Source organism: Schistocerca cancellata, chromosome 10 (genome assembly GCF_023864275.1).
Source record: "Schistocerca cancellata isolate TAMUIC-IGC-003103 chromosome 10, iqSchCanc2.1, whole genome shotgun sequence".
In the NCBI taxonomy this organism is placed as follows: Eukaryota; Metazoa; Arthropoda; class Insecta; order Orthoptera; family Acrididae; genus Schistocerca; species Schistocerca cancellata.
This window is the reverse complement of record NC_064635.1, coordinates 225349656-225367983: the sequence shown is the minus strand read 5'-3', so window position 1 is coordinate 225367983 and position 18328 is coordinate 225349656. Positions and strand designations below refer to the sequence as shown.

Genomic DNA, 18328 nt, shown 5'->3' with positions numbered 1-18328 from the left:
ACAAATCACTTTGTCTAAATTACTTGTGTCACCTTCAGAAAGACGATTTTTTTGAAGGAAGCAAATTTTTATTGTGTTCATTATGTACAGTGATGAAAGACACAGACTTAATCTATTCAGTGTTTAAGGGAAACAAAATATTGATGTAAAGGACAAATGTAATCACATGGCACTGCAGATTTCTACGCAGAATCGTGGGTGCGAGATTCGAATCCATAGTGTGGCCAGATAAAATATGGGTTAACGCCAGCCGTTCATGACGCAGAGGCTGGAGTGATGGAACGCCCGAGGGGAGTGTGGCAGTGCCTTTTGGGAGAGGATGACGAATTATTGTTTTACATGCAGGTACCTCAGCTAGTTTTGTGTCAAACCGCTTGTTAATGTTTCATTCAAAAAAGACAGGTGATTACCACGAAGAGGTGAACAGTGTGGTTTTTTAAAGTGCTTCAAAGCATTGCTTATGATGAATGTGACAAATCCAACCGTGATTGAGGTCGACAATACCCCTTTATCATTCCGTTGTTCACGATAGGATACCAACTTTGGCAATGAAAAAAGAAGACATTATTCAGTGGCTGAAACAATGAAAAGTGTATTTCAGAGAAGATAAGTAGAAGGCAGAAGTACTCAAAACTGTGGCACAAAGGAAACCACAATTTCCGGGATATGTAATTGATGAGATTGCCAAAAGGCACAGGCATGAAATTGTTTGGCTTCCTCCATACCATTGTCACTTCAATGTCATTGAAGAGGTATGGGCGCAAATAAAAAATTATGCTGCCACAAACAATAAAAAATTCATGATCTCTGAAGTTGAAAATCTTCTTGTAGCAGCTATCAATCAAGTGACAAGTGAGATGTGGACAAAAATTGTGAACAGTACTGAAAGCGTCATGAGAGAGGCAGCCAATAACAAAAGTGTTGTTGAAGAATACGTAGAAATTTAAATATACAACTGGGAGGAAGCTGCGCTAGTTCGAGCCGTGCTGAAGAAGATTTCTGACAGTAATGAGAGTGACGTTTTTTCCATTAGCATAACTAAAACACACTCAAGAATGTAAGGATTCAGCATGCCATCGACCTATCATTATACTGTGAGTACCATCTTCAGATTTTAACTGTTAATATACTGATAAATTATGCAGTCACACATTGTAGAACTAATTAAGATTGCTAATATTCAACAATGGAAACAAAAACTGCATATGTTGTACAATTTGAGAAAATAGTTTTCATTTATATTGTGAAATTTTAGAAATAACTTTATGATATTTCATCATATTAGATACTAAATAGCTGTTTTCAATTTTTCAAGCTTATATATTACAAGCAGCAACTATAAATAAACTCATGCATACAAATATGACCTGCATGTTATTGATGCTTTTGTTCCAGAGCACAGAGAGCTTCATGTTTACCGGTGCCATATCTCCTAAAGTCCAAACTTTGCAGAAATTCTCCTTTCATACCTTGCAGAACTAGCACTTCTAGAAGAAGGTAAACAAGACAGATCTATGGATTAGGAGATATAATGAGATGACTCAGTAATTAAAAATGTTAAACGGTAATCTGGCAGTCATGTTGTTAAATGAGTAATGTGTGGTGGAGATGGATTGGTTGCGACCATAACTACAGCATGCCACAGCCAACAAAGAATTACTAGTGAGGGGTAGTAAAATAAATACATCAGAAATTTGCCCCCCCCCCCCTCCCACGCTCTCTCTCTCTCTCTCTCTCTCTCTCTCTCTCTCTCTCTCTATTTGCATCCAGTAATTTGGCCCACACAAATGCAATGCACAGATTTTATTGCCACAAGTGCTACACAAAAGTAAATATGAGTATGTGCATTAATATTACGTACTGGTTCCTCTTTGATGTCAATTTCATCGTATGCCGAAACTGCCTCTGCCTCTCCTGTAGATTCCTGTAAGAAAAGAACAAGCCAAAAAAATTATCAGAAACATAAAGAAGGCCAAAAGTCATCAGAAAGAAGATGCACTCATTCATCGTGTTCTGTAAATACCGTAATGAAGGAAACTCTTCAAAGATGTCGAATGAGTCAAAGTTGTACCTTATGAGGCATAACTAGCAACTGCTGGTTACTTCTGTAAGGTATATTAACAACAAATTGACCAGCAATAATCTACTCAACTTACAAGTATGGTAATTACAACTAGATTGCTTTAATGAGGTACATTCAAAAAGTAAGTTCCAATCGCATCCAGAGATGGCACGAGCAGTTGGATAAGAATGCACACACAATGGACCAGAGAGGAGGTACGAGGGAGAAATGCAGTGCACTTTCATTCTTATGGCAGCAGTGGTTACTGCACAGTGCTGGGATAAAATGGCTGCTCTGATTCTGCCTCCCACCAACTGCGAGGTTCAAGCAATTATCCAATTTTTGTATGTTCAGAAACAATCTTCAGCAGAGATCCATAGCCAATGTTTCACAGATGAGACACTACGAGTAACAGTACGGTCACACGACGGTGGAGGCAAGGCCGACCACAGCAACACCAGTGCGGCAAGCAGTTCTGCAGAACTGGTGCTTTACAATTTCAGAATTCTCTTATCAATTCCCCCAGATGTCTCACTCACTGTCACATTAAATTGTTTCTCAGTGGCTTGGTTTTCATAAAGTGTGTGCAAGGTGGGTGCCAAGGCAACTGATAGATGAAGACAGAAGGCAACTGACAGATGAAGACAGAAAACAAAAGTATTGCCACAGCATCGACATTCCTACTGCAGTACACGGAGAAAGGGGACAGAGTTCCTTGACCGTGCTGTCACTGGGGATGAAATGTGGGTCTCACATTCCACATCAGAAGCAAAATAACAATCCCTACATTGGCAACATAGTGGTTAACCAGTGGACACCAAATTCAAGCAGACAGTCTCTGTATAAAAAAAAAGTAAAAAGAAAATGATCGGCACTGTCAGGCATTGAAAAAACTGACAAGGGTGATACAGAGCAAGATATGTGGAATGTTGACAAGAGGCATTATGCTCGTTCACGACAATGTAAGACCCCAAACAGCCAATACCACACGATATGTGTCGAAACAGTTCGGATGGGAGATCTTCGACAATCCACCCTACAGCCTCAACTATGCCCCGTGTGGCTTTCATCTCTTCTGTCTCACAAAGCTTTGTCCGGCAGGAAAATGTTTCCACAACAATGCTGAGATGCAACCGAGTGACTTTGGGGCTCCGAGCATTGGCAGCAGACTCCTATTACAAGCGCATACAACTGATGCTGTAGCAGTACAATAAATGGTGATGAATGTGTTGAGAAATAGCCAGTGTACCTACATAGACAGTCCAATAAATGTTTCTTACTTAGTTACGTTTTTTGTCTTCTTTAGCACCCATCAAAACCTATTATCCAGCCACAATATTATTTTACTCGGCCTCCGATGGCCGTTACAACAGACTCGTGGCGAAGTTACAGTAAACGAGTAAAGTGGTGACTAAGGAAAACGTAACGCACTGTGAATAATTCCAAGACAGTTGTGTATATACTATCAAGTGGTTTAGTGTGTCTTCATGAAATACCACAACAAAAACTCACAATAAACAAACTGAAGCACCTTCACCCTCAGGTGCAATAATATCCTGGTCAACTTTTACTTTCTGGATGCACATCATATACCCACATTAGCAAAAAAGAAACAGCGACTTTATAAAACAAACTGCTGCTCTTTTTCTTATACTACTCATCATCTGTTTTTGTTTAATACTTCAAAAACAGCATTTCCTTTACACAGACACCTATCAGCTGTCTATTTACTGGCAAAGTCAAGTTCTGTTTAATACATACATTAGAGTTATGCACAATTTACATCTGCGAGTCTAAATATCCTGACAAATTGCAGAAGTTGTGATTAATGAGGTAGTCTCACAAAAGAATGTCGTGACTACAGTTGCGACTGATGCATCTTTCATTGGGTAGCACAGTTTTTGAAGAAGTAGGAACTGTAAGCCTTGCATTTGCTAGCCCACTATGTTCACTATTAGCATGCTGAATATCTGGAGTGAGTACCGCAAGCTCCAAATGTCACAACTAGCACAGTTATGCCTTGCCCGGCTTCCGACAGAAGGCGAACATGAGTGGCTTACGGTATACAAAAATGGTTAAATGTCTACATTGAATCATGTGCCCAAACTTTTAGATGGGAGCTATAGGCCACAAAGAGCTCACTGTCACATGTTAACCAATTTTCTTGCAATGGTAATAACTTGCAGCAAGGAATAATTCTTGACAACTGGATATTGAGAACAATGACTGCTGAATGAAAAGACAGCAAACTGAAAGAAGTGGAAAGATATTCACTTATCTTAATTAGAAAATATTAAACTGTTCTAACTGCCCCTGTTATTCGTATTAGCTTTTTAATGCACGAGTTCCCAGTGAGATCATGTGATAAATGTAAATTGGTTCAATCATTGAGCAACAAACAAAAAGGGTGACGGAAGAAAAAAAATAAATAAATAAAAATAATAGCATCCTATAATTAGTATGCTATAAGCAACAACTTGTGCCACAAACATTCTATCAATTCAAAATCACTACAACTTCTTCGAAGGAAATAACTAACACTCTTAAACACAAAAATTATTATGTGGTTGATAAAATTTCAAGCAAAATATTAGACAAATTCTTTTAATATAGCTTCTGTACTTGGCCATATATTTAATGCATTACTTTTACCATCTATCTTTTCATACAGGCTAAAGTATGCCATTGTTAGGCCCCTATTTAAGAAGAGAGTAATAGATATTAATATCTTTCAATTAACTTTTTCCTCAAATGTTTTGGAGAATGGTTGCGCATATCTGCAAATAAAAATTTCTGTGTCATTCACAATTTGAATTTCACAAAGGGCTCTCCACTGAATACATCAACTACAATTTCAATAAGCACATAGCAAAGTATCTGAATGATACAATTTTAAGTATCGGAATTTTAGTTCATTCATCTAAACTACTTTACTGTGTAAATGACAACATTCTTTTGGAGCAACTTTTGGTTTTTGATATACAGTGAGTATGTGGTTCACTTATTTAACTGATAGGAAGTAAAGAATCGTGTTAGATAGCTCACGCAGATCTCATGATGCTTCTGTTCTTGTTATACATATTACGATCTACTGTATTACACTGGTAAAGCAGAAATATTGCTCTTAGGTGATGATGCAAGCATCATAACCACACCCAACAGGATTCCATTTGATTAAAACATGAATCAGAAATCACATATCATACATCTTCTCAACCCTCGAATTCAGCAACTCTTGCTTGGTATTTAATTGCTGATTTTGGGGATGAAAGCATTATAAAATTAGCTGACACTGCATACTTTCATTTATTTATGTCATTTGTACCACACCACATTGCAGATTACAGATCTGAAATGCAAACTGACGGACATTGTGTGCCAAAAGATCCACACTCAGGACAATACTCTACAAAAAAGATTGCCCAGAACATATAAAACAGAAACTTACAATGTATGCTAATGAGACTACAATTATATGTGCAACTAAGATGAGGGAGGAGGTGGAAAGGAAGCACTCCTAAATAATGAAGCTGCAAATAAATATATAGTAAAAAAATCTTTTTATACATCAGTCCAAAATAGTGTATGCAATGTTCCAAACTAAACAGAGTGAAAAGTATGATGTGAATATTAAATGGTGAGGCAATTAAAGAAGTACATGGCACACAATTTTTGGGAAATGTAACAAATTTGCAATTTGACATGGGGAGCATACGGATTTACTTTGTAAAAAATAAACAAACAGATTTTCCTCATGCACAACACTGCAAAAGTCGTGGATGATAAAGTACTCAGGGCAATGTAGCATGGACTTGGGTTCCCACATCTGTCCCACTCAATTCATATAGAGGGTAATGCATAAGCATAACAGCTTACAAAGAATACTTACCATTCAGAAAAGAGCAGTAACATGTATACCAAAAAACCACCCAGGCAAACTTGCAGACAAGTTTTGTACACAATAACATTTTGACAGTGTACTCGCTGTACATATAACAGAATATTATGGCGGTGACAGTAACTTATAAACACCACCTAAATAAAGATGTACTGAGCATTTAAATGTCAGAAAGTCTTTTCTGAAAGTATTTATGTGGAGTTTAGCCATGTATGGAAGTGAAACGTGAATGATAAACATTTTCGACAAGGAGGAAATGGAAGCTTTTTAAATTTGGTGCTACAGAAGAATGGTGAAGATCAGGTGGGTAGATCACATAACTAGTGAAGAGGTACTGAATGGAATTGGGGAGAAAAGCAATTTGTGGCACAACCACACTAGAAGAAATGGTCAGTTGATGGGACACACTTTGAAACATTAAAGGATCAACTGTTTAGTACTGCAGGAAAGATTGCGGGGGGGATAAAAATTGTAGAGGGAGATGAAAAGACAAATACAGTAAACAGATTCAGAAGGATGTAAGTTTCAGTCATTTTTTGGTGGTGATGAGGCTTGCACAGGATAGAGTAACATGGAGAGATGCATCAAATCAGTCTTTGGACTGAAGACAGCAGCAGCAGCAATTACATGTTTCTTACAGAGAAATGTATATACAATATGAGTGAATATTAAGTGTCAAAGTGAATATTAGCTATTATATTATAACAGAAAATATGTAATAATCTCGTACGTGTCAATAAAATGTAACCTTGTTTTCTTCACTGCACATTTGACGTATATATAAAATTGTATGACACACGCTATATTCTCAGTTGGAAATTATCACCTATTGTCCAGTCAATGGGCAAAAATAAATAAATATGGAATGATTTTCTAGGGAAATTCCACAAAAACGCCATCTTTCAGCTACATAATGTCAAAGTTGGAAAACTAATAACTGCAACCAGTTTTCAACAATTTTGTGACAGTTTCTGAGAAAAGCTAATTGAGTGCATTTTAGTATGTTCACAGAAAGGTTCCTTACAATCAGTTCTACTAAACTGCATAACTACTTGTGAATATACTCGGAAGTACTAATGTGTAAAGATGCAGATAACGTTTCATCAATTTGATGCCATACTGCTAAATATTAACATTTATTTTCTTAATTTTTTTCCGTTACAAAGAGCAAGTGTTTTTGTGTTAGAAAACTTTTTTGTTTTTGTTTTGTAGACAGTATGATAAAATTTTAAAAAATGATCTTCAAAATGCTACTACCAAATATTCATAAACTGTTGTCATATTTAATTTTTATACCCTTTTGTAACTTTTAGGTTATGTAATTTTGTACATTTCCTTAATTTTTTTTTTCTTTTTACCCATATCTACTCATAGCCAAGACATCTTTATGATACTGGATAGAGATAAAAAGGAGAACATGATAAATGCAAACTATAAATTATTCATATAAAATAAACTGATGCAGGTACTAGAACCATCCACACAGGGTCATTTACACACACATTGGCTAACGTATGTGGTGGTATAGTTTTTAGTGGCAGACTGGTCCAACAGCTGCCACCAACCAGTAAAATGCAAAACACATTAGCAGGTGTGTCCACAAATTGTGTGTGTGGGTGTGTCTAGTATGTAAAGAAGTATACTTGTACACCTATTGGTGAGTGTTCTTTCCTTTTCTTTCTTTCTTTATTTATTTTTTTAATTGTAACCAAGAAATTAAATTAGACAGTTTTAGCTCCTTTACGGCAAATGAGTTGTTAAGATTAGAAAAACATATGACTGTTTTGTTTAATAGGTAAAGTCAAAGTGGTATATCACAAGGATGTCTAAAATTATTTTGTAAATAATTTAGGAGTAGCCTAAAGGAGACCACTCCCCAAATATCAGAAGCATTAAGCCATCAACAGGCACACACTAAAGACAAAGAAAACTTGCTAGTGCGTTTTGTGTGTGTATTTGCACTCTACCTCAACAAAGGATTCGTTCTGAAAGCTAGCAAGTTTTCTTTTTGTTTTGTGTGTGCCTGTCAATGGCTTAACACTTCTACTACTCAGTGAATGGTCGTCTTTACTTCTAAATTATTTACATTTTACCAGAACTTTTCTAATATACTGAAAATTACTTTGTGTTACACAGTTGGATTGAAATGTTGGCCCTGATTTTACCATTTTACATAACTGACTGTTTGGACAATTCAGAGTAGCATCAAACCATTCTCAATTGCTGTAAAAATGCATTATAATAACTGAACAAATTCCAGACTAATCAACAATGACCACTGAAAGCACACCCTGGTTGTGACGGTGAAACATGTTCAGTGATCTACTTCTAATATAAAGATTTGCTTCTTGTTCAGTTTGAGTCCCTCCAAAAGCACTGTACAGCTCTTTTGAAGAAGGGAAAAAATAAAATAAAAAAGTCATTAAATGGTTTAAGTGTTTTTGATCAAGTAAAAGCAGGTTAATTAAGATAACTCACAAAACTGGAACAATAAGTGAGAATGGGGTTCGCAAAAAGAGTCAATTATACTGTCCAAAGTCTTGGCCATTTTCCTACAAAATTGTAAAAAGTTTCAAAATAATATTCACATGGCTACATAAAGAGAAAAGACTTGCCAAATACAAAGTGAAATTTGTGGTCAGATTCCAGTGGGTTTAAGCCACAGGCAAAATACTAATGATTAATAACACTGATTTGATTGTGATTACTTGTTAATCGAGTAAAAAAAAAGTACTTCAAATTCTGAGATTTGCAAATGTTAACACTCCCTCCAAAATGTTGGTTGGTACCAAGAGCTGGCTTCTGAATGTATCACTTCAACCAAAAGGGTAAAAAAGCAAGCAAGCTTACACAGTACAGTGCTATGTACACAGTGCCTGTCAAGATGACGAGAAAAGTCATTTCTGATACAAAAACAGTTTCAGCCTTGAGGATGATGATTTAATCAGTTTCAAAATGTGTTAAATGTGACAATAATAGAATTTATTGTATAAGATATATAGTTATCAGATTAAAGACTGGTTTAGGGTGGGATTAAGTAGTGGTAATATTTCACAATACGGCATCAAAATCTCCACAATTTTTATAAAAAATTACTCACACATTCAGACAACAACAACATCTAGAATACTCACAAATAAGAGATGCTGCTTGGCTGAACTGATAACAGGTACCTTATTTGCATATCTGCAAAATGCCAGTGCACAAAATTGCACATTAGTATGTTCAAGAATTATTGCGGTCACAAAATAGTTGAAAAATTGTGGAAATCTGATGCACTACTTACAACATATGGTTTCTGAAATACTGTTCAACGTTTTGCTACAATAAGCAACAACATACAGCCTGCTATTGATTTTATAATTATAAATGTTGAGTCCAACAGGTAAGATTACCTGACAAATGAAATGAATGTCAGACCATAACTCACAGACTATAATTTAAAATATTCTATGAAGGTAGTTACTCATTAATGTTTCTCTTACACAGATATTAGCATCTCTAACACAGAGATTCTAAAGAAAAAGTGGAAAATGAACACTGGCCAGAATTGTACCTTTCTGATAATATAGGCTAAATGATAAATATAACCTTTTACTGGGCATTTGCTTAAAAACAACAGATGAGTGCCTACCAAGTCAAACAAGGATAGTGAAAAAAAAGGTGTGGGGAGGGGGGGGGGGGGGGCATGTGCCATGGATTACAAAGGGTTCACTTGTTGAGTACTGTAAAAAACCAAAACAGCTTTATAATATTAGCAAAAATCCACAAAGGCATGACCTCTTGCATGAATATTATTTATCTTGCAAGATAATTTACAACAAATCCTTAAAAAAAAAAACTACAAAACACCATTGCCCAGTCATCGAAAAAATCAGAAGCACATGAAAGATGATTAACAGAGACATAGGAAAACTGTTAGACAATATTAACAAAAGCCTGAAGCTCAAAGTGAAGAATAAATTAATAGAAGATCCTGTAGTTTTTAGCAACAAATACTTTACAAACATATGCCAGAGCATGACACAGAACAAGAAAAGTGATCCTCTACAAGACCTGCAGCTACTTAAAAATAAGCAAGACCCTACCAGTAGCCTCAGATATGTATACCTGACAAGAGATACTTAAAGTGATTAAAAGAAAAAAAAAAGATAATAATACCTCCAGTGACACAAATGAGCTATCGAATAAAATATTGACGTTAACAACATATTAAATGGCCAAACCGCTTTGCCATTTTGTTAATTCATGTCTGAAGGAGGGTATTTTCCAGCTAGTATCTTGCCATTGTACAAAGAGGGAGATCTAATGTGCTCTAATAACTACAGACCAGTTAGTCTGTGACCCATTTTTTTCAAAGGTTATTGAAAAAAATAGCATACATTAAATTTATGTTGAATTTTGAGAGAAACAGCACCATAAATGGTAGGAAGTTTGGATTCCAGAAAGGAAAATTGGTAGTTTCAGTTACATTTGAATGTATAAATATAATCTCAGTGGTTCGACGCGCAGGTCGCCGAAGTGGCGTCAAATCGAAAGACCTGCACCAGGCGAACGGTCTACCCGATGGGAGGCCCTAGCCACACGACATTTCCATTTATATCTCAGTGGTGTTAGATAAAGGCCAAAGTTCTCTCAATATATTTTGTGACTTATCTAAACGTTTCAGCCTAGTTGACTATAACATTTTAATAAGGAAACTTGACCACTAAGGAATTAGTGGTACAGCTCTTGATATCACTGTATCATATCTGCAAAACAGAACAATCAGAAGAACTACAATCCATACAAAAGAAATATCTGTCAGCATTTCCAGAAAGTAAGTCACAGTCTACCACAGGGGCCTCTGTTGTTCCCATTGTTTATAAATGATGTATCTCTAAACAAGTGAAATATATCTTCTTTTTTTTTTATTTTTAGGCTATACCACTAGCATGACAACCATTGACAAAAATATACAAGATACAATATCAGAAATCAAAATGAAACATGAGTCTGTCACTCAGTGACTTGATACCAATAGGCTAATCCTCAATAATGAGAAAACTAAAGCAATATTGTTAAGGAACAATAAAAGAAAAAAACAGAGGAATTCTCATAACTGAAGACACTCAATATAAATGTCGTTCAAAAAACAAAATTCTTGGGGTTCACTGTAGATTTACTGTGGATGGACCACATTGCCACCATAACTAGCAAACAAAGGTCCACGACATTTCTTCTCTGAATCATTATTACACTAATAACAGATGATGTTATGTGGATGGTATATTTCTCATTTTTTGCTATTATGACATATTCTATTGTGAAATTAGAGGTCAGCTGAGTGATTCAATAAAATCTTCAAACTGCAAAAATTAGCAACCAGTATAATGGCTAGTGCAAGAAAACAAACAGCTGTAAGCCACTATGCAAAAAAACTTAAAATTCTAACCTACAATATGTGTACATACAAAATATTACTATTGCAAGGGAAAATTAGAACAAACTCATTAAAAATGAAGACATACATAGCCACAAATGAAGACACACACATAAATGTGGATAAAACACTGCTTATATGGCAATAAAACAGTTCAACTGTTTACCACTTCATATTTCAAACATCGGCTTAAAAGAAAAATTTAAACAAACAATAAAAGCATTCTTGTAGAATGTCCTTTCTATTCAGTCGGTGAATTCACGGTCCATGCAAAAAAATGGAAATAGGGGTATGGTGTAATAAAATTAAAATGTATATAGCCAGAATAGCAGTAGATTCAAAATGTGTGTGATATAACAGAATTAAACTGTGTACAGATAGATTATACAGTAGATGAAAAATGTTTCATTATGTATGGTGTTACTATATTTAATAATGATACACCTGTGATAATGAAATAGGCCTAGTGTATGTGATTATTATTTTGTAAAACTGACAATGCAAATATTTGTCTGGATCTGATCCTTATATGTGCAGCCAAAGCCACTCAATAAACAAACAAACTGGTTCACTTGTTGTGGATGAGCCAACATGTAATTAACTAAGTATGTTTTTCTACAAATAGATTTCATTCATTTCCCGATCAAACACACGATATGGCAAATACATGAATGGGCAATCTGCTTTTTAATAAATAAAGCCCAGACTGCACAGCAATAACTTAAAATCCTCAAGTCTTCCAATGTTGGGATGGAATTCATACGAAAACAAATATCACATATTTATTGTGAATTGTGGTTTATTTGTCTCAAAAAGTACATAATCTAAATCATTTGATTCAGGTACAGGACACACGTCAAATTGTGGTAAAATTTCACCATAAACAAAGAACATATGATGTTAACAAGACAGCATCATAATAATAATATTATAATACAATTTTGTTATACGTGCATACAATAAAATCTTACACTTAATTACCCCTTGCTCAAGTGATCATTTCATTCTCTATGAATTCTTCTATTGAAATAGTAGCATTTCGTCCACATAATCTGCTGTAGCCTCGGTTTTAAAAATTTCAGGCTTCCTATTACATATGTTGTTGCCTATTAACTTGTTGCATATTGTCATCCCCATATCCTGTGGAGTCCGTGCATATAATTTCAACTGCTGTGTGGGTAGCATAAAATTATTTTTATTTCTCGTGTTACAAAAATAATTTTATGCTACCCATACAACAGTTGAAATTATACGCACGGGCCCCACAGTATATGGGGATGACAATATACAAGTTAATGGGCAAAAACATATGCTGTTTTCGTATGAATCATATTACAGTATTATATAACTGCGTGTTCCATGCGCTCCTAGATTGCAGCATGTAATGCATAAATTATCTTACTAACTTAGCTTAAAGTAAAATTATTGAGGCCCTTGTATAGTCTGCCTGACACTTCATACAACTGTGCCTAAAAATGTAACTTCCAACCATAGAGAGTGCACACAATCCATTCAACAGTTATCATACACTCACCATATCCGAAGCGAATGTTATTAATTTAAATCAAGAGCACTTGTTCGAAACTTCCATTCGTAAATTTCTTAAAAATCAGCAACAGCTGACACACCTTGCAATGTAAACTTTACGTTCAGGCGAATTGTACTACGTCGGTACCAACACTAAAAGAAAAATTCACTGTTTTTGCTACAGCGATGGTGCATCATCATAGTGTGCTGCAAATTACGTGTAATTTACGACATGTGTACTGTATCTATAAACAGTTACTATCCACCATTTCCATGACAAATATTTAAATTACTTCCCATAATAAAATATAAATTTTGTAACATTATGGTACACCTGTATCGTAATCGATGAAAAACAAAACCACGCCGATGTTCGTGATAACAATATTTACTCCGTAACTCCAATCAGTTTTGAAAAACAAGGTCACATGTCCTAGGAAAGCAATTAGCAAGCGTACTCCTACAAAGCTAAGGGGAAGATAAGTTTATAAAAGTAACTACTAGATAAGTTGTGTGCCTGAATTGATCGTTTTGGGTCCATTTCCATCACCGAAACTGTGCCGGACCAGCATTTGATCGTGAGACCTTTGCCTTTCGTCGGCAAGGGCTGTGAGGGCGGGTCGTGAGTCGTGTTCTGATAGCCCAGTCGTTGGAGCATTTGCCTGCGAAAGGCAAAGTTCCCATGTTTGAATCCCGGTCCGGCACACAGTTTTTATCTGCCGAAACTAACAAATCAGCGCACACTCGCTGCAGAGGCAGAACTGAGATTATGGATTTCTACTATCGTATGAAGATGCCATGTACTAAAGCAGACGAGTGTTTTATCGGCAGTACTGGTGTGCTGGAAATAGCGTATCTGTTAGAAATCACAGTGATTGAGACGTCACAGATATCACAATAACAGCTTCTCAGAATCTAATTGCGATTTGAGCCTCAATTAGCAGTCGCAAGTAGCATTTCACATTCGACGCCATGTGCCATCTGTTGGCGGAATTTCGTACTGCTTTCTGTAAACCTGGTGTCATGCTATGGAATTAGCTGCCACTTCAGTGGCAAGTCGCGTCTAAAGTCGCAAGTAGCAATTCAGTAGGTTCAAATTTTTTGTGGAGTATATCGATTGTGTTGTGTCGGGAATAATTTTCCATATATTGCCGAAATACTGTCAAAATCATTGGACGGCAGAGCGTGTATAACAGTAAATCAAAAGGACTAAACCAAATAGCCAATAAATATAATAGCGGAAACTTAGACACAAGAATGCATTAGGTCCGTAAGAGACAAGTATAGACCTTGGCACGAAACATCAGCGACAGCGGTACATCTAGCGGCTCGAAATGATAACTACGTTTTGATCGCCTGCTGGCACGTAATCACGCATGAAATGAAGCATGAGATGTCTTGGATTTCGCTCTCATACGTAAATTAATGGGCACAAGAAGGTACTTAATGAACCATAGGTTGGGAATCTTGAAATAAAGGAAATTTTTTTTTCTTTGGAATAAATAATTTTATTCGTCAGAGAACTGAATGTGAGACTACATCAATAATTACAAGTGACATCTTACAAAATTATTTCATCACACATGCATAATTTTCTGCAATTTGACATTTTTGCAGAAGAGTCATTTATTTTATTTACATATGCTTTAAACAGCACCGAAAAGAATTTGTTAGCCAACAAGAGGAAACAATATTCACGAACACCCTCTACAGCAGCACACTGACTCATCAGTCTATGGACCAATATATTTCTAACTTCACAAGTGCTTTCCAATAAAAAAAATTACTAAAATGACCCCTGAAAATCTCAGACATTGTAGAAGATTACAATTTTGCACATTCATTGAGAAAAAAATTTTTTTACAAATATATGAAATGCGTCATGATAATTTTGTTCAGTTGATATTAAAGCAATTTTACACTTGTGCTCAATTCTGATTATGGCCCAACAAATAACGTAATTACCTGCATTTCATAGTACAGCAGCTGCTGCATCCTTAATTCCATCAGGGGGCGACATTACCGATAGACCTATTACTGACACGAACCATGAGGTTCTTCATCTACAGATCTTTCTGCGTAAGAAGAAATGCTGCAACATCGAATTCACAGTTACTGCTTTATGGTGAAGATAACAAGCTGTTTATCATAACTGTCCTAAGAGCAATGCGAAATTTTCATGCATCTGGGGTAACATTGTTGCACCCGACTGTCTCTCACTATGGCAAATATATTTTCAATACCATCCTGTGTCAGTCTTATGGTAAAAAGACGCTTGAAATTAAACCATTCTGACCACAAGTACTTTAGAGCACCGCAGTTTATCTAATCCAACCTTGAATTGTTGTTCCACATCATCTGTGGTGTCACCGCCAGACACCACACTTGCTAGGTGGTAGCTTTTAAATCGGTCGCGGTCCGCTAGGATACGTCGGACCCGCGTGTCGCCACTGTCAGTGATAGCAGACCGAGCGCCGCCACACGGCAGGTCTAGAGAGACGTCCGTTCGCCCCAGTTGTACAGCCGACTTTGCTAGCGATGCTACACTGGGGCGAGTGCTAGGGCGTCTCTCTAGACCTGCCGTGTGGCGGCGCTCGGTCTGCTATCACTGACAGTGGCGACACGCGGGTCCGACGTATACTAGCGGACCGCGGCCGATTTAAAAGCTACCACCTAGCAAGTGTGGTGTCTGGCGGTGACACCACATCATCTTCTCGCTTTCTCTTCTTTTGGCTTGGTCTGAAGTTCTTTCCTCTCTGTCGGGCAATACTGAAGGAACAGAACCAGGCCAAATACTGAAACGAGGAGAATAAAATGTTTCATGTAGGAGCAGTAATGTAATAAATCACTGGACAGGCGTTAAATATAGCCATTTTATTGCTTTACAAACAACTCTTACCCTTGGCTTAGTAAATTCTTGTTCTTGAAGTCCTTCTCTACTCCTATTTAAATGCTCTGGACCTTTTTTCTAAATATTTCGTCAAGATATGCCCTACTACGAATAATCCACTGTTTACATCTAAAAATAACAAAAGGCTCGTTAGAAATAAAAAGAAATTATGAGATATAATTGAAATTATAAGAAGTACCACTAACTCACTGAAAGAAAATAACCACAAATTTACATAAACAGTTACATTTCTTTATTCCTCTGGAATCTGGAGGAAGACTTTCGATCACTTTGTTGCCGGTAATTATTGCAACCATATATGTCACAAACAACACCTCTACCTGCCATTTTCAGCTGATGAACAAAAGAAACTATCTTTCAAGTAACCTTTCCTAGTTGTTTACACATGCCAGTCTGGTAGTATCTATCCAATATCTGCACTGGCTTCGTGAAAGAAGGCATTACGAGGACGGAAAGTGTATAAAACGTCGCTAATTTCCTCGAACTGCAACTGTAACCATTCGCAATCTCCACACAAGTCATCCTTGTTTACTCCTAGTTTCATTGATGATATTGTCACGTAGAAGAAGGTGTAACTAGATGAATGGCGAACACTAACTTCACTTAACGAAGGTTTATTCAGCACATGCACATACAAGAGCACGGTATGAACTGCCTCCGGCCAGAACACATACAGTATATATATACAGCTACAGTACATTCCAGTACAATGCTTCTTGACATTTGTGGATACTTCTAGAATGTACTCGAACAGAATATAGAAATTAAAATTGTAGAGTCCGGGTGAGTTTTGAACTCACGACCCACCATGCAACAGTTTAGTCTCATAACCACCATACGACAGTGTTATTCAGCTTCTGCGACAATCCGTTTATATCTTTCTCAAAGTCAACGTAAATGTGCGTGTCAGCTTGAGAGAACTAGGGATAGTAACTGTCTACTGTCAATCTCAAGCTATGTTTACAAGTGAGAGGTTTTTCACTCTCAGAGAGCTTTTGCGATTGAAACAGCGCCGAGAATCAGGTCGCCGGGAATGTCCTCGAGTGGGACAAAATAATCAAATAGTCCCTCTCTGCGAGTTACTTTGCCCAAGTGAGAGTTATGCTCGGTGAGATTTACGGTAATACTGTAGTATTTGCAGTCACTAGTGGAGAGCTCTTCTGATGAATTCGAGCAAGAGGCAAGTTGGCACTATTATTGTAATAGCTATCTGCAGAAAAGAAAGAAAAGCAAGTGAAAGAAGAACGCAAGTTAAAACGTGGATAGACAGGTGAAGTGAATTAGGTGCAACCCATACGCTAAACTGGGAACTACAAACTAAGGATGCCCAGCTGTTCCGGATATTTTGCAGATTAATGAGCTGTGAAGTGCAGTTTCTTAACGATTCTGTTGGGTCAGAAGTCGCAAAAAGTGTTAGAAAAACGAGACGAGCAACATCCGTGCTGAATAGAGGGATGGTTACCTTGCGATAAGCCAATCTCACATTAAAATATTTTGTCTCTTAGAGCAGCCGTACATTTCAATGTACTGCCGCCCAATGACACTAAACTACCATTCTTCAGACGATTCGTACAGCAACCGACAGTACCTCTTTCGCATCTCCGTTTGCACAATTGGATCACTAAAGAAACTTGTGCGACAATTTATGTGGGTCTGAAAGCGAAGTACTTACCGGTATAACGTAAACATCTTTTGGCGTTTATGCCACACCTCTCCCCACATGTTATTATACCCTCTTAAGACAAAAATAAAGGAAGCACCACGAAGGAATCATCCGAATGGGACGAAAATCGGTAGATGTGATGTACAGAAACAAACAAATGATCACAGTTTCAGAAAAATTCGATGATTTAGTCAAGAGAAAAGGCCTCACAAATTAAGGAAGCCAATAACGCGTTGGTCCACCTCTGGCCCTTATGCAAGCCTTGACACTGATTGCTGAGAGTTGTTGGATATCCTCTTGAGGGATACTGTGCAAAATTCTGTTCAATTGGAGCGTTAGATCGTCAAAATCCAGAGATGGTTGGAGGGCCGTTCCCACTTAGGGAGAGATCCGGCGACATTGCTGGCCAGTGCACGGTCTGGCAAGCAATAGAAATACTCGCCGTGAGAGGACGGGCATTATCTTGCTGAAATGTAACCCCAAAACAGCTTGCGATGAAGGGCAACAAAGTTGGGCTTAGAACATCGTCGATGTAGCGCTGTTCTGTAAGGATGTTGCGGATGACAACCAAAGGGGTCCTGGCTATGAAAATAAATGGCACCGTAGATAATCGCTCTTGGCTGTCAGTCCGCGTGGTGGGCAAGTCAGTGGCGTCTCCAGACACATCTTAGCTGGTCATTGGGGGGGGGGGGGGGGGGACTCATCACTGAAGACAGTTCTACTCCAGTCAACGTGATTTCAAGCCTGACACCACTGAAAACGATCTTGTTAGTGTGCAGACATCAACGGTGGTCGGCTCAACACACTTTGTGTGAGGCACCTATTAACGGTTCTTATGGTCACTG

At 37.2% G+C, this 18328-nt stretch overlaps 1 protein-coding gene across 1 annotated transcript in view; it reads right to left on the bottom strand.

Annotated features, from left to right (window-relative positions):
• LOC126106292 (zinc finger protein 570-like) overlaps window positions 1-14904 on the bottom strand; it is a 154685-nt gene extending 139781 nt beyond the window's left edge. The window contains exons 1-4 of the mRNA XM_049912512.1: window positions 14875-14904; window positions 9303-9355; window positions 9095-9146; window positions 1862-1924 (exon numbers count right to left, since the gene is read on the bottom strand). Of these exons, the coding sequence (XP_049768469.1) occupies window positions 1862-1924; window positions 9095-9146; window positions 9303-9355; window positions 14875-14904 (198 nt within the window). The remainder of the gene's footprint in view (window positions 1-1861; window positions 1925-9094; window positions 9147-9302; window positions 9356-14874) is intronic.
• Window positions 14905-18328: the final 3424 nt, after the last annotated feature.